The sequence below is a fragment of the Nyctereutes procyonoides genome, unplaced genomic scaffold (genome assembly GCF_905146905.1).
Source record: "Nyctereutes procyonoides isolate TBG_1078 unplaced genomic scaffold, NYPRO_anot_genome, whole genome shotgun sequence".
In the NCBI taxonomy this organism is placed as follows: Eukaryota; Metazoa; Chordata; class Mammalia; order Carnivora; family Canidae; genus Nyctereutes; species Nyctereutes procyonoides.
The window spans coordinates 23551993-23564674 of NW_026575117.1; the positions used below are offsets into that span (position 1 = coordinate 23551993).

Consider the following 12682-nt stretch of genomic DNA (forward strand, 5'->3'; position numbering starts at 1 on the left):
ACAAAACGTTTGGGTATATACTCAGAGGAATTGAAAACAGAGTCTTGAAGAGGAACATTAATCATGATAGCCAGAAGGTGAAAGTAACCCAAATATTTACTGACAGTCAGTTAAATGTATAAAAGAAAACGTGGTGTAGAAACAAAATATTCAGCCTTAAAGAGAGGAAGGAAATCATGACATTCTACAACATGGATGAACCATGAGAACATTATGCTAAGTGAAAGAAGTCTACCATGGGCAGCCCTGGTGGCTCAGTGGTTTAGTGCCGCCTTCAGCCCGGGGTATGATTCTGGAGACCTGGGATCGAGTCCCACATCAGGCTTACTGCATGGGGCCTGCTTCTCCCTCTGCCTGTGTCTCTGCCTCTCTCTCTGTCTCTCATGAATAAATAAATAAAATCTTAAAAAAAAAAAAAAAGTCTATCAAAAAAGACATTTATACGAAGAAATAGACAGAAAATAGAACATAGAAAAAGACAGAAAATAGAACGATGTTTGCTGGAACGGACAAATTTGGTACAACGACAATAGCCAGTGCCTGCAAATACAAAATCCTAGGCTTTTCAAACTATCCTTACCCTTCTTCCTCCCTACCTACTCATAAAACACCAGGCCTACACTAGCACTTTACTTTTTTAGAACCTTAGTCTCCTCCCACTCCCATTTCAAGAATGTTACAAGAGAGTTAGTGGGTGGTTAGCAAGACCCCCTCAGAAACCAACAGCCATTCCAGAAAAATAATTGCTCACATACCAAAGGCTGCCAACAAGAGCAGCTTCCCAGCAGCATGTTTTAATAACCTTAATGAAGCAGACAGCAACGCCTCCTGTAATACAAATTTTGGTTGGAAAAAAAGATCTACAGATTGTGGAAAAGTACAACTTAAAAAGCAAACACCACAGGCTCCAGTAAGGCAGGAAAGCAAACAGAGATTTCTAAATACAGAGCTGAATTGTAAGAGTTCACTGTACCTTATTTCAATCATCGTTTGCTCTGTCAAAAATAGAACCTTCCATGTCTTGATCCATTCAGAATAAGCCACAGCAGGCACAGCTTTGCTTACACAGGGCAGCCAGGTCAGAAAAGGCTGCACAGGGAAATGGAAAAGCAGCCAGCAGGTTTTCTTAGGGATTATACTGCTCCCGCTTTTATCCTTCTCCCCAGCTATTTTGGTGCCAAGAAAGCTGCAGGGAGGTCTTTGCCCTGAAGAAGCTTTTACTAGAAAGGCTGAAGTAGTCTCAGGGATGCAACTCCCTCTGCTGCCCAAGGTTTTCTTTGCATATTGTAGCAGGTTCAGTGCATTTCAAACTCAACTATGTTAGAAGAGCTAAAATAGCCCTTTATTTAAAAATGTGACCAAAAAAGGCACAGGTTCAAATAGGAGAGGAACAGCTAGAAGCTGGACAGATTTCTATACTTAACTACAAATTTCCTCTATCTCATGAAGGGTGTCTTTTACTCAGTTTATTTTTTTAAAGATTTAAAAATTTATTATTCATGAGAGACACACACAGAGAAAGAGAGAGAGAGAGAGAGAGGCAGAGACACAGGCAGAGGGAGATGCAGGCTCCATGCTGGGAGCCCCACACAGGACCCAATCCCAGGTCTCCAGGATCACGCCCTGGGCTGAAGGCGGCGCTAAACTGCTGAGCCACCAGGGCTGCCCTCTTTTACTCAGTTTAAAGGAGACTTCTCTATCTCCCTCATAGGCACTTGGAAAAGCAGGAACTAGACTTCTTGTTCCTTTTCCACCCACTCTTAGTAATGCCCATTACCCGCATTTAAGGCAGGCCTTACTCATTTTTCAAGATCTAATTTAAATAGCATTTAGCGCATGGCACTGAAGCTGTTTGTTTGCCAGTGTTTCACTGCATCTGACTTGGTGCCTATATAATAGCAGATGCTCAATAATCATTTATCAGAATTCTAACTAGAACTATTCTACAATTTTTTTTTTTTTTAAGTTTAAGTAATCCCTTGGGGTACCTGGGTGGCTCAGCAGTTAAACATCTGCCTTTGGCTCAGGGTGTGATCCTGGAGTCCAGGATCCAGTCCCACATCAGGCTCCCTACATGGAGCCTGCTTCTCCCTCTGCCTATGTCTCTGCCTCTGTCTCTCTATCTCTCATGAATAAATAAAATCTTTAAAGTTTAAGTAATCCCTACACTCAACATGGGGCTCAAACACATGACCTCAAGATCAAGAGTCATACACTCTACCAACTCAGTCAGCCAGGCACCCCAAACTAGAACCAACCCAAAGTATTGGGGAAGGAAAAATCTGTCCAGTTAATTCAGTTAGGACATAAGCAATTACTGGGGGAGGTGGCAACATCTTTAGAGAGAAGAGTAAGAGACAAGTGTTGCTCCAACTGACATACCATTATTCTGCCTAACAACTTACCAGTGCTGCTTGTGGTCTTTTTCAAGTTACCAATCTCACCAAGTCTCTGTCCTGTTGACTGTTAATAGAGCTCATTTTACATGTACTTTTAGGGCATTTTATCTTTGCCTATACCCAAACTACTTTTCACATTGTGATCTTAGTAGTAGGAGAGTCACAGAGACCTCACAGAGTGACTGTCAAAGTGCTAAGCAGATAAAGAAGCTGTTATAGCATGTCCAGCCTGTTGTGGTCAGCTCTTGTGTCCTGGCAGCCAGAATGACAAGTGCTGCTGAAGATGCGTATTAGTGCAATAATGTTTATTTTTGCGAGTCCTCTTCTCCAGCACCCACTATCAGGAGCTTACCTGTCAGGTAGAATTCCTACTCTTTGCCTTAAGAATCTATAGATCGAGGCTCTTGAAAAAAACAAATGCCCAGGGCAACTGCCACCCTCCAGACCACTTAGCTGCCACGTGTGTGAAAGGTCTCTACTACTGAATAGAAAGAAACAATGTGAATTTTAAAATAAAAACAATCCCACAGCATTTATTGTCCTCTGGTAAGAACATAAAGGTAATCAAAACAATACGAACAAGGGTTTTAGAACTATATTCCCAACAAAGGACATCTAAAAAAACAAACTGCGTGGCCTTCTCAAGAATTTCTCACTTCACTTATCATTCATTCTAGTTGGAGACACTTTGGAGCAGGGTAATATTATCTCCTTTTAGCATGATCCGACCTGCAACACAAAAATTAAAAAAAAAAAAAAAAGCTATTAATAGCCACTCAGACACATATGTAACGACGGTTTAGCCTCAGAATTCTGGATCATACTTGAGTGATTCTGAAAATGCCCTCTCTCGAGCAGGTATGTGAACATTTTCCTCCAATATCAATATACTGAAAGGCTATGCATATTACAGCCTATGAACTTTTCCAAAAGAACCTAATGAAGGTAGAGAAATGTTATTTTATGAAAAAAAGTTTCTATAGACTAACTCAAATAAATAGGTCTACTCCAACATTTCCCACTGCTCTTAGTTTATAGAAGTTGGGGAATGAGTTATGTGCAAAGTTTTAAAAAATGCAGAATACCGCAGCACCATTCTTAGAGTTCTCAGCATATTAAAGACTCCATGATGCAATTAATAAACCTGTTTGAGCCTTACCCAACATCTCCTAATCTTATTTGAGCAGAGAATATTTTTTCCTGAGAATATCTATAAACATTCTTAGAAATTTATATAAATCAGTTTGAGAAATGCTCATCAACCCCAATGGATTAAATGGTTTCACTTTACCAAACTTCTACAACAGGTAAATATTAATCTATTCTATAGGTTAACGACTACACGGCAGGCATTGAATTAGGCAGTAAGCATATTAGGGAACAAAAAAAAAAAAAAAAAAAAAAAGGACTTATGACTTACGGAGTATCTGGCCCAGTGAAGAGAGAGACATTAATAAAGTAACTCCACAAATGAGTGTATAACTACAAACTCAAATAACACAGCACACCCTGCCTCCCCATCCCTACCCCAAGTAAAATAAAACCAAACCCTGATATCTGACATTTGATTTGAGTCCTAAGGACAGAGGAAACAGCATATACAAAGATTTATGGTGAGGCAAATGAGCAGATTCAAACAACTGAAATTATACAAGCGTGGATGAAGCTCAGAAAATGAAGCAGAGAGTGATACAAAACAAGCAGAGGGACAAAAGGCCAGATCATGAAGAACCTTGCAGAATACATTAAAGACTTTCTTATCTTCCTAGCCACAGGAAGTCACTGGAGGACTTTAAGCAAAAGGAGGACGAGGTCAGACAGGCGCTTTTCAAAGGCAGATGCAGCCTGCAGAGCAAACTGGAGAGAAATGAGGTAGTTGCACAGAAATCAATCAGTAAACTGAATGGAGGCTGGTGCCATTCAGTAAGACAGGGAACACTAAAATAGCTCCGAAAGAGTATGTAAGGGGTGGGAAGTGAGTTTGATTTCTGCACATGTTAACTCTGAGAAGCCTTTGAGACATTCAAGCAGAAATGTTGAATAGGCTCAGAGAAGTCCAGGGCTACGGAAGTAAATCTGAGGTCAATACAAATATATATAGATGGTGATTAAAAGTATAGTCTCAAGGTTATAACCTTGAGGTTTTGGGTAAATAACACCAAATGACAGGAAGGCCTACAACCACGCCCTGAGCAACTCAAAACAAATGGCTGGGTCCCAAAGAATGAATATCAAAAATTTGGAAAGGAATAACTAGAAATGAAAAATGAAAATCTGAGTATAGTAACATGGAACCAAGGGAACAAAGTGTTTTAAGGTGGGAGTGGCCAACAGTGCGAAATGCTGTTTAGAGTTCAATATAACGAGGGCTAATATTAACCATTAGATTTAACACCATTTGTCACTGGTGACCTTGGTGAGAGCTGAGTGGAAAAACAAAAGCAGAAATGGGATGGGGTAAGCAGAGGCAGAGGATGATTCCAAGAGTGAACTACTTTCCCACATACTAAATTCTCAAACGCAAACTAAATTTAAACATGAACTGAGTTGCAACTCATTCGATTCTGTAAGTGAACAAAAATTTCCACAATTCCAAAAGGCCATCTACATTCTTACCCAGTTGTTTTCTTGACTTTGTTTTAGAATGAATCTCTTCGGCATCATCTAATACAAGGTTCATGTACTCATCAAAACCCTAGAAAAATAAGCCAACTGATTGTCATTTTCAAGTAAAATCACACCCAAACTATTCCAGATGAATACCTATATAGAGAAATGCCAACTAACTTCAGAAACTCATCTCTCCACTGATCTTTCAGCTAAACAACCATTTCCCTCCTAAGCCTCTTTTTAAATAACAAGAAAACCAGAACATATTCCAAATTACCTCCCAAGCCTTTTGGACTTGATTTGATTAGCTATGCCTTAGAGCCAATGTCCCTATCGCTTATAACTTGTCCAATTCAGAACGTGTGTACATATATGAATTGACCTCCACTGCCTCCAGTCTTCCCATGTTCCTCACAAAACACTCTTGCCACTACCCATAACATTTGTTTTTCTACTAGTAAGCAGGGAAGGGAAGATTACTGATGAATCTGCAATGTCTAAAGGTAAGTATCATAGCCTCCTAATGTCCTAACATAATACTTTTTAGCCATATTTTATCTTTCTTTAAAACATTATTTAGGGCAGCCTGGGTGGCTCAGCGGTTTAACGCTGCCTTCAGCCCAGAGCATGATCCTGGAGACCCGGGACCGAGTCCCGTGTCGGGCTCCCCGCATGGATCTTGCTTCTCCCTCTGCCTCTTCTCTGTGTATCTCGTGAATAAATAAATAAAATCTTAAAAAAAAAAAAAATAAAATAAAACATTATTTAGGGATAGGGTGCCTGGGAGATGCAGTCGGGCTGGGTGTCTGACTCTTGGTTTTGGCTCAGGGATCAGGCCCTGTGTCCGGCTCCACACGCAGCAGAATCTGCCTAAGTTTCTCTCCCATTCCCTTTGTTCCTCCCACCTCACTCTCTCTAAAATAAAAAACAGAAAAACTACCCCACGTTACTTAGCATGTTCTGCTATTCTGAAAGTCTTACTGAACTAACCCCACCCCATTCTATTCAGGTATCCCCTGATACAGAACTAATACACCATTAATTTTCACCTCACTTTATTTCTTTTGTCCCCTCCTTTAATTACTGACACTGTCATTTAAGTAATTTTAAGAATTAATTTTCCCTTTTTTATGAATGACCCAACTTCCATCAAACAGAACGTAAGACAAGGATAGCAGTGTTGAAGAACTTTCTTGGGTTGGGTCTTCGACTTCTGCTCTGGCTGGGCATTTCTGCAAAATCATTTATATGAACAAACTGCTGTGAGATAAAACATCCTGAGTACTCACAATGATACAGCCCTCTATCCGCATGTTTACTTGCTCATAAAGCCACACCTGAATCCGAGATCTCTGGGGGTGGAGGGAGAAAAAAGTAGGTCAAGAAAGCAAGTAAACAAAGCCCAATCACTCTGGTCAAACAACAGAGAAATATGACTCCTAAAGAATATCTTAAAAAAAAAAAAAAAAGCCAAGAATTTTAACTATTTGAATCATATCCAAGAAATGATAACCAAGACCAGTTATTTGCCAGGAAACATTCTCAATAAATGCTATATTGGGACTAAGTTCATAATTTTCCTGCCATCTTGGGACTCATTTTTTATTGCTTCTTTTCTCAATACATTTAGAGTGCAAGTTGACAGCGTAGCACAAGGCAGTAATTTCCAATGATCAAGGGCTTCTTTCTTATCTGCGATAGCAAAATCCAGCTTCAAAACCACTTTCTCTAGGTTCCTAATTTCCCTCACATTTAACAACCAGGGAAAGGGCCCTCAATTCTGGTGATTAAAAGTGACAATGGCCTGGGGCACCTGACTGGCTGAGTTAGTGAAGCCTGTGACTTGATCTTGGGGTCGTGGGTTTGAGCCCCACGTTGGGTATAGAGATTTACTTAAAAAAAAAATTACAACTTGAAATACTTCTGATTCAGACCCGCCGTGGCCAGCATGGCCCCTTCTCGCCCTCCGGCCCCGCCAAAGGGCAGTGGGGCCCGGTTTCTGTGCCACCCCATGCCCACTCACTGTTGCATGAGCCCTGTCTGCCAGCCCACCCTAGGGTCTGGGGGCAACACCAGGTCCCAGGGGAGAGGGGCCGAGCCAAGAGGTGAGGGTGCACGTGTCCCCTCCCGTTCCCGCCCCCACAGCCTGGCACAGAGTCGTGCCCAGTCCCCCCCTCCCCTCCTCTCCCCTGCCCTCATCCCTGTGCTGAGCCCTGAGGGCAGAGAGGATGAGCCTGTTTCCCGGGAGGAGGAGGCCTTCCTCTTGTCTTGCTGTCTAAAATTCCAATAAATGGGACCTTGTGCTCTCAAAAAAAAAAAAAAAAATTGTAATTTGTAATTATGTTACCACACTAAAATTTGTCAGAGCATTTTCAGAAGAATATCAGAGCATTGCCAGAAACTACATTTTCTTTCCAAAATAATTCAAACACCCTGCCCTACCAACTCACAATCTGAGCTGCTAAAAATTCCTCCAAAGGAAAGCAGGCTGTCGCGACATCCTGAGCCTGTCCCTCCCTTCCTCCGTTTTTGGGCATCTTTTCTATATTTAAGTCCCTCTCCCCCCCCCCCCCAGCTCTTATTTTGTGGTTTAAAGTGGATAGGATTCTTCCCTTGTTTCATCCCAAGGTTAAAAAAAAAAAAAAAAACAACCGGGGGGGGGGGGGGAAGAGTTCCAAGGGTCTACAGCCATAAGGACTATCAACAAAAGTACCCAAATACCAGCCACACCTGCCATTAATTCACCTTTTCAAATTGGCGATTTCGGTCTTGCAAAGAAACGACCACACAGTTCTTTCAGTGGGTTTGGAGTTGATGTTTCATTACGTCACAGCTTTCCTGACCTCTTGCCCTCAAACACCCCTCCAATCTCTAGTTTGCCTTTTTTTTTTTTTTTTTTTAAATTTAAGTAATCTCTACACTCAACCCGGGGCTGGAACTGCCTCACCCAAGATCAAGAGTTGCATGCAACTCTTCGGGATCCCTGGGTGGCGCAGCGGTTCGGCGCCTGCCTTTGGCCCAGGGCGCGATCCTGGAGACCCGGGATCGAATCCCACGTCGGGCTCCCGGTGCATGGAGCCTGCTTCTCCCTCTGCCTGTGTCTCTGCCTCTCTCTCTCTCTCTCTGTGACTATCATAAATAAATAAATTAAAAAAAAAAAAAAAAACGAGTCGCCTGTTTCACCGCCCGAGCCCGAGCCCGAGCCCCACCACGCTGGTCAGACAGGAGGACGCTACCAACCAACCCAATTCGTCTTCTAACTTAAATTCGCCCTTTGGCTTTAAAAGGGGGTCACAAAACAAGGAAGAAGAGGCAACTTACGTACATTTTGCAAGTATCTGAAGATGAGGTTCTGCAGCAGCGGTTAAGGAAGAAAAAAACAAAAACAAAAACAAAAAAGGCAGAGCAGGCCGTGCCCCCTGACCCCGGGCGACCCCGCCGTCACCCCGCCGCGAGCGGAGTCCGGCCGGGCTCGCAGTGGGGGCGCCTCCCGCTCTCGCTCTCGCTCTCGCTCTCGCTCTCGCGGGATTCCTCGGCGGCTGAGCCCTCCCGGCCCCCGGGACGGAGCCCTCTCACCCTCAGTTACTCCTCAGGCTGCCTTCCCCGCGCCCCCGCGCCCCGCGGCCTCCGCGGCCTCCGCGGCCTCCGCACCGCAGGGCCCGCCCAAGCCCCCTCCCGCCGGCTCCCGGGATGCGGGCCCGCACTCCGCCCCCTCGGGCCTCCTCTCGTAGGGTCGGCTCCCTTCGCCTCACGTTTTCCGGCCCCAACCTCCTCGCCCTGACATCCTGCGTAGGATACGATGGGCTGAACCATCACCTTCTGCACTTTCTGGCCCTGGCCCCGGTACGCCATGGCGGGAGCGGACAAAGACCGCGCGCTCTCCCGGGAGGCAACTTCCGCGATAGAGAACCGGAAGCGGAAGCGCCCGGCGCCCGCGTGGCGACCCGGGAGGCTCCTGGGAAGTGCCTCTCTATCCGCGGGGGCGGCTTTTCTCTGTGGTCTCCAGCCCCCCGGGGGGGCGGTTCGGCCGGCGGCGACGTGCTTCCGGACGTGAGTCGATCCTACAGCGCCACCTGGAGGGAGGCGGGAGGCGGCGCAGAGAGGCTGCGCCCGTGTGGGCGTGGCCGCGGCTGCATCTTCCTCCTGCGCACCTGTGCCTCGGCGGGGGGTCGGCCCCGTGTTCCCTGGGGCGGCGGCGCGCGAGGCCGAGCCCGCGTCGCTGTGCAGACGGGGTGGCGGTGAGGAGCCCCGACGCGGGGCGCCCCCAGCCTGGCCCTCGCGGCCCCCGACCGTCCAAAGCCAAGGCGAGGCGCGGGGGTTCGCACCTGGACCCCATTGTGCGGCGTCTCTGTAGGCGGCCCTGGGGCCTGGCGGACACGGCGCATGCGTGCAGGCCCGTCCTGCAGACGGAGGACCCGGGGCAGGAGAGGACGGAGTCAGGCCCCGCTTACCTGACCGGGGTCCTCCGTGGAGGGTGACGTGATGCTGACGTCATGACCTCGTGAAAGTGTTGAGATCAGAGGACATGAGAGCGAGTTTGGGACTGCAAAGAGCCAGAAAACGCATCGGATGATTATTCGTTTTAAAAAAAGTTTCAGCAAAAAAAAAAAAAAAAAAAAAAAGGTTTCAGGCCCCTGGGGGGCTCCGTGGTTGAGCATCTGCCTTCGGCTCAGGTCATGACCCCGGGGGCCTGGGATCGAGTCCTGCCTGCATCAGGCTCCCTGCATGGAGCCTGCTTCTCCCTCTGCCTGTATCTCTGCCTCTCTGTGTCCCTCATGAATAAATAAAATCTTAAAAAAAAAAAAAGTTTCCCCCCTCCCCCCTCCCCATCCCCTCCCCTCCCCATCCCATCCCCATCCCCTCCCCCATCCCCATCCCCTCCCCCATCCCATCCCCCTCCCCATCCCCATCCCCATCCCCATCCCATCCCCCTCCCCCATCCCCCTCCCCCTCCCCTCCCCATCCCATCCCCATCCCCATCCCCTCCCCCATCCCATCCCATCCCATCCCCATCCCCTCCCCATCCCCTCCCCCATCCCATCCCCATCCCCATCCCCATCCCCCATCCCCATCCCCCTCCCCTCCCCCATCCCCCTCCCCATTCCCTCCCCCATCCCCATCCCCATCCCAATAGAGGGTCATGTTGTCTGCAGAGTAAACAGGGGTGGGTTGAATTCAAAGATAGCACGGAGGGAGGGAACTGCTCACACCCGGCTCATTGCAGATGCACAGATGCTTCCCTGCTCTTGCAGTTTCCTGTCCGAAGTTAGGCCTCCTAAGCTTTCAAGGATTGATCCTTATAAGCAATCATCTGATTATACAACTCATGACAGAGGATTTATTTTTTTTCCCTTTATTTTAAAAATATATTTTTAAGAAGATCTTATTTATTCGTGAGAGACAGAGAAGCAGAGAACGAAGCAGGCCCCGAGCAAGGAGCCTGGTGCAGGACTCGATCCCGGGACTCCAGGATTACGCCCTGGGCCCCAGGCAGAAACTCAACCACTGAGCTACCCAGGCGTCCCACAAAGATTTATTTATTTTATTTTATTTATTTATATATTTTTAAAAGATTTTATTTATTTATTCGTGAGAGACAGAGAGAGAGAGAGAGGCAGAGACACAGAGGGAGGAGCAGGCTCCATGCAGGGAGCCTCATGTGGGACTTGATCCCCGGGACTCCAGGATCACGCCCCGGGCCGAAGGCAGGCACTAAACCCGTGAGCCACCCAGGGATCCCCCAGATTTATTTATTTTAGAGAGGGAGAGAATCTCAAGCTGACTCCCTGCTGAGCCCGGAGCCCCACACGGGTCCATCTCACCACTGTGCTATAACGACCTGAGCCCGTATCAAGAGTGGGTTGCTTCACTGACTGAGCCACAGGCACCCCTGTTTTTTCTTTTAAGTGACTTTGCTTTTATGACATTTAAATCCTTGACCCATCTAGAATGTACCCCAGTATATCCTAGAACTGGTACAACTTTATATCTAGATAGCGACCCAGTTTTTCCATTACCATTACAAAAAAACCCATAGTTTCCTCATTTCATTTAAAATGCCACATTTAGTGTGAGAAATATCAGAAAGGGAGACAGAACATAAAGACTTCTAACTCTGGGAAATGAACTAGGGGTGGTGGAGGGGGAGGAGGGTGGGGGGTGGGGGTGAATGGGTGACGGGCACTGAGGGGTACACTTGACGGGATGAGCACTGGGTGTTATTCTGTATGTTGGTAAATTGAACACCAATAAAAATTAATTTATAAAAAAAAAATAAAATGCCACATTTAGGGTCACCTGGGTGGCTCAATCCGTAGGCATCTGCCTTTGGCTCAGGGCATGATCTCAGGGTCCTGGGATCAAGTCCTGCATCGGGCTGGGCTCCCTGCCTACTTCTCCCTCTCCCTGTGCCTGCAGCTCCTGCTGCTTGTGCTCTCTGGCTCTCTATCAAATAAATAAAATCTAAAATAAATAAATAAATAAAATATGCAACGTTTATTATACACCAAGTGTATGTGTATGTATATATGTATAGTTTATATTTTGCCCAAATGATCTTTGTGTCTTTTTTTTTTTTTTAGGATTTATTTATGTATTTATGATAGACTTAGAGAGAGAGAGAGGCAGAGACACAGGAGGAGGGAGAAGCAGGCTCCATGCAGGGAGCCCGACGTGGGACTCAATCCCGGGACTCCAGGATTGCACCCTGGGCCAAAGGCGGGTGCTAAACCGCTGAGCCACCCAGGGATCCCCCCCCCTTTTTTTTTTTTGATCTTTGTGTCTTATGGACCAGTGTCACTGTTACAAGTATTGTATGATATTTCCTTATTTGGTAGGACTGGAAGTCGATAGAACTTTCTTAGCTGTTCTTATTTATTTTTCTTACAAACTTTAGAATCAGCTTATCTAATTAAAAGATTCCTTTCTGTATTTTTACTGTGATTACATTAAACTTGAGAATGACTTAGAATCTATTTTTAAAACTATGTGATGTCTATTTGTTCAAATTTTCCTTTGGGTCTTTGGGAATTTTTCTGTTTTCTTTAGTTTCCAGTGTCTTCTTGCTAGCAGCTTATCTAGTTTAATCATAGATAATGCTTTTTTCTTGTTCTTAAGAATTGACTTTTCTGGGCAGCCCCGGGTGGCTCAGCGGTTTAGCGCTGCCTTCGGCCCAGGGCATGATCCTGGAGACCCGGAGTCGAGTCCCACGTTGGGCTCCCTGCATGGAGCCTGCTTCTCCCTCTCCCTGTGTCTCTGCCTCTCTCTGTGTGTTTCTCATGAATAAATAAATAAAATCTTTTAAAAAATAAATAAATAAATAAATGAAAATTGACTTTCCGTTTCTTGTAAATATTATATTTATTCATAAGAGACACAGAGACACAGAGGCAGAGACATACGCAGAGGGAGAAGCAGGCTCCGTGCAGAAAGCCGGATGCGGGACTCGACCCCCGGGACCCCAGGATCACGCCCTGAGCCAAAGTCAGATACTCAACCACTGAGCCACCCAGATGTCCCAAAAATTGACTTTTCTTCAACTGTATGTTCTTGCTGGGTTTTTAGAAGAAAAAGTGATAAATTCAATTATGTAAAAAATCACATAAAGTTTTATGTGACTAAAACATCACCACAGTAAGCAAAGTCAAAAGGTCTGGGAGAAGTGTGTTTGTACC

The 12682-nt window shown here is 45.8% G+C and overlaps 1 protein-coding gene across 1 annotated transcript; it reads right to left on the reverse strand.

The window, feature by feature from the left end:
- Positions 1–2900: 2900 nt before the first annotated feature.
- SNRPE (small nuclear ribonucleoprotein polypeptide E) lies at positions 2901–8938 on the reverse strand. The gene is made up of 5 exons (XM_055334343.1): positions 8808–8938; positions 8335–8361; positions 6299–6361; positions 5016–5094; positions 2901–3128 (listed from the first exon to the last, which is right to left on the reverse strand). The coding sequence occupies exons 1-5, from the start codon at positions 8859–8861 to the stop codon at positions 3073–3075; spliced, it is 279 nt and encodes a 92-aa protein (XP_055190318.1). The 5' UTR covers positions 8862–8938; the 3' UTR covers positions 2901–3072.
- Between the last annotated feature and the right edge of the window lie 3744 nt (positions 8939–12682).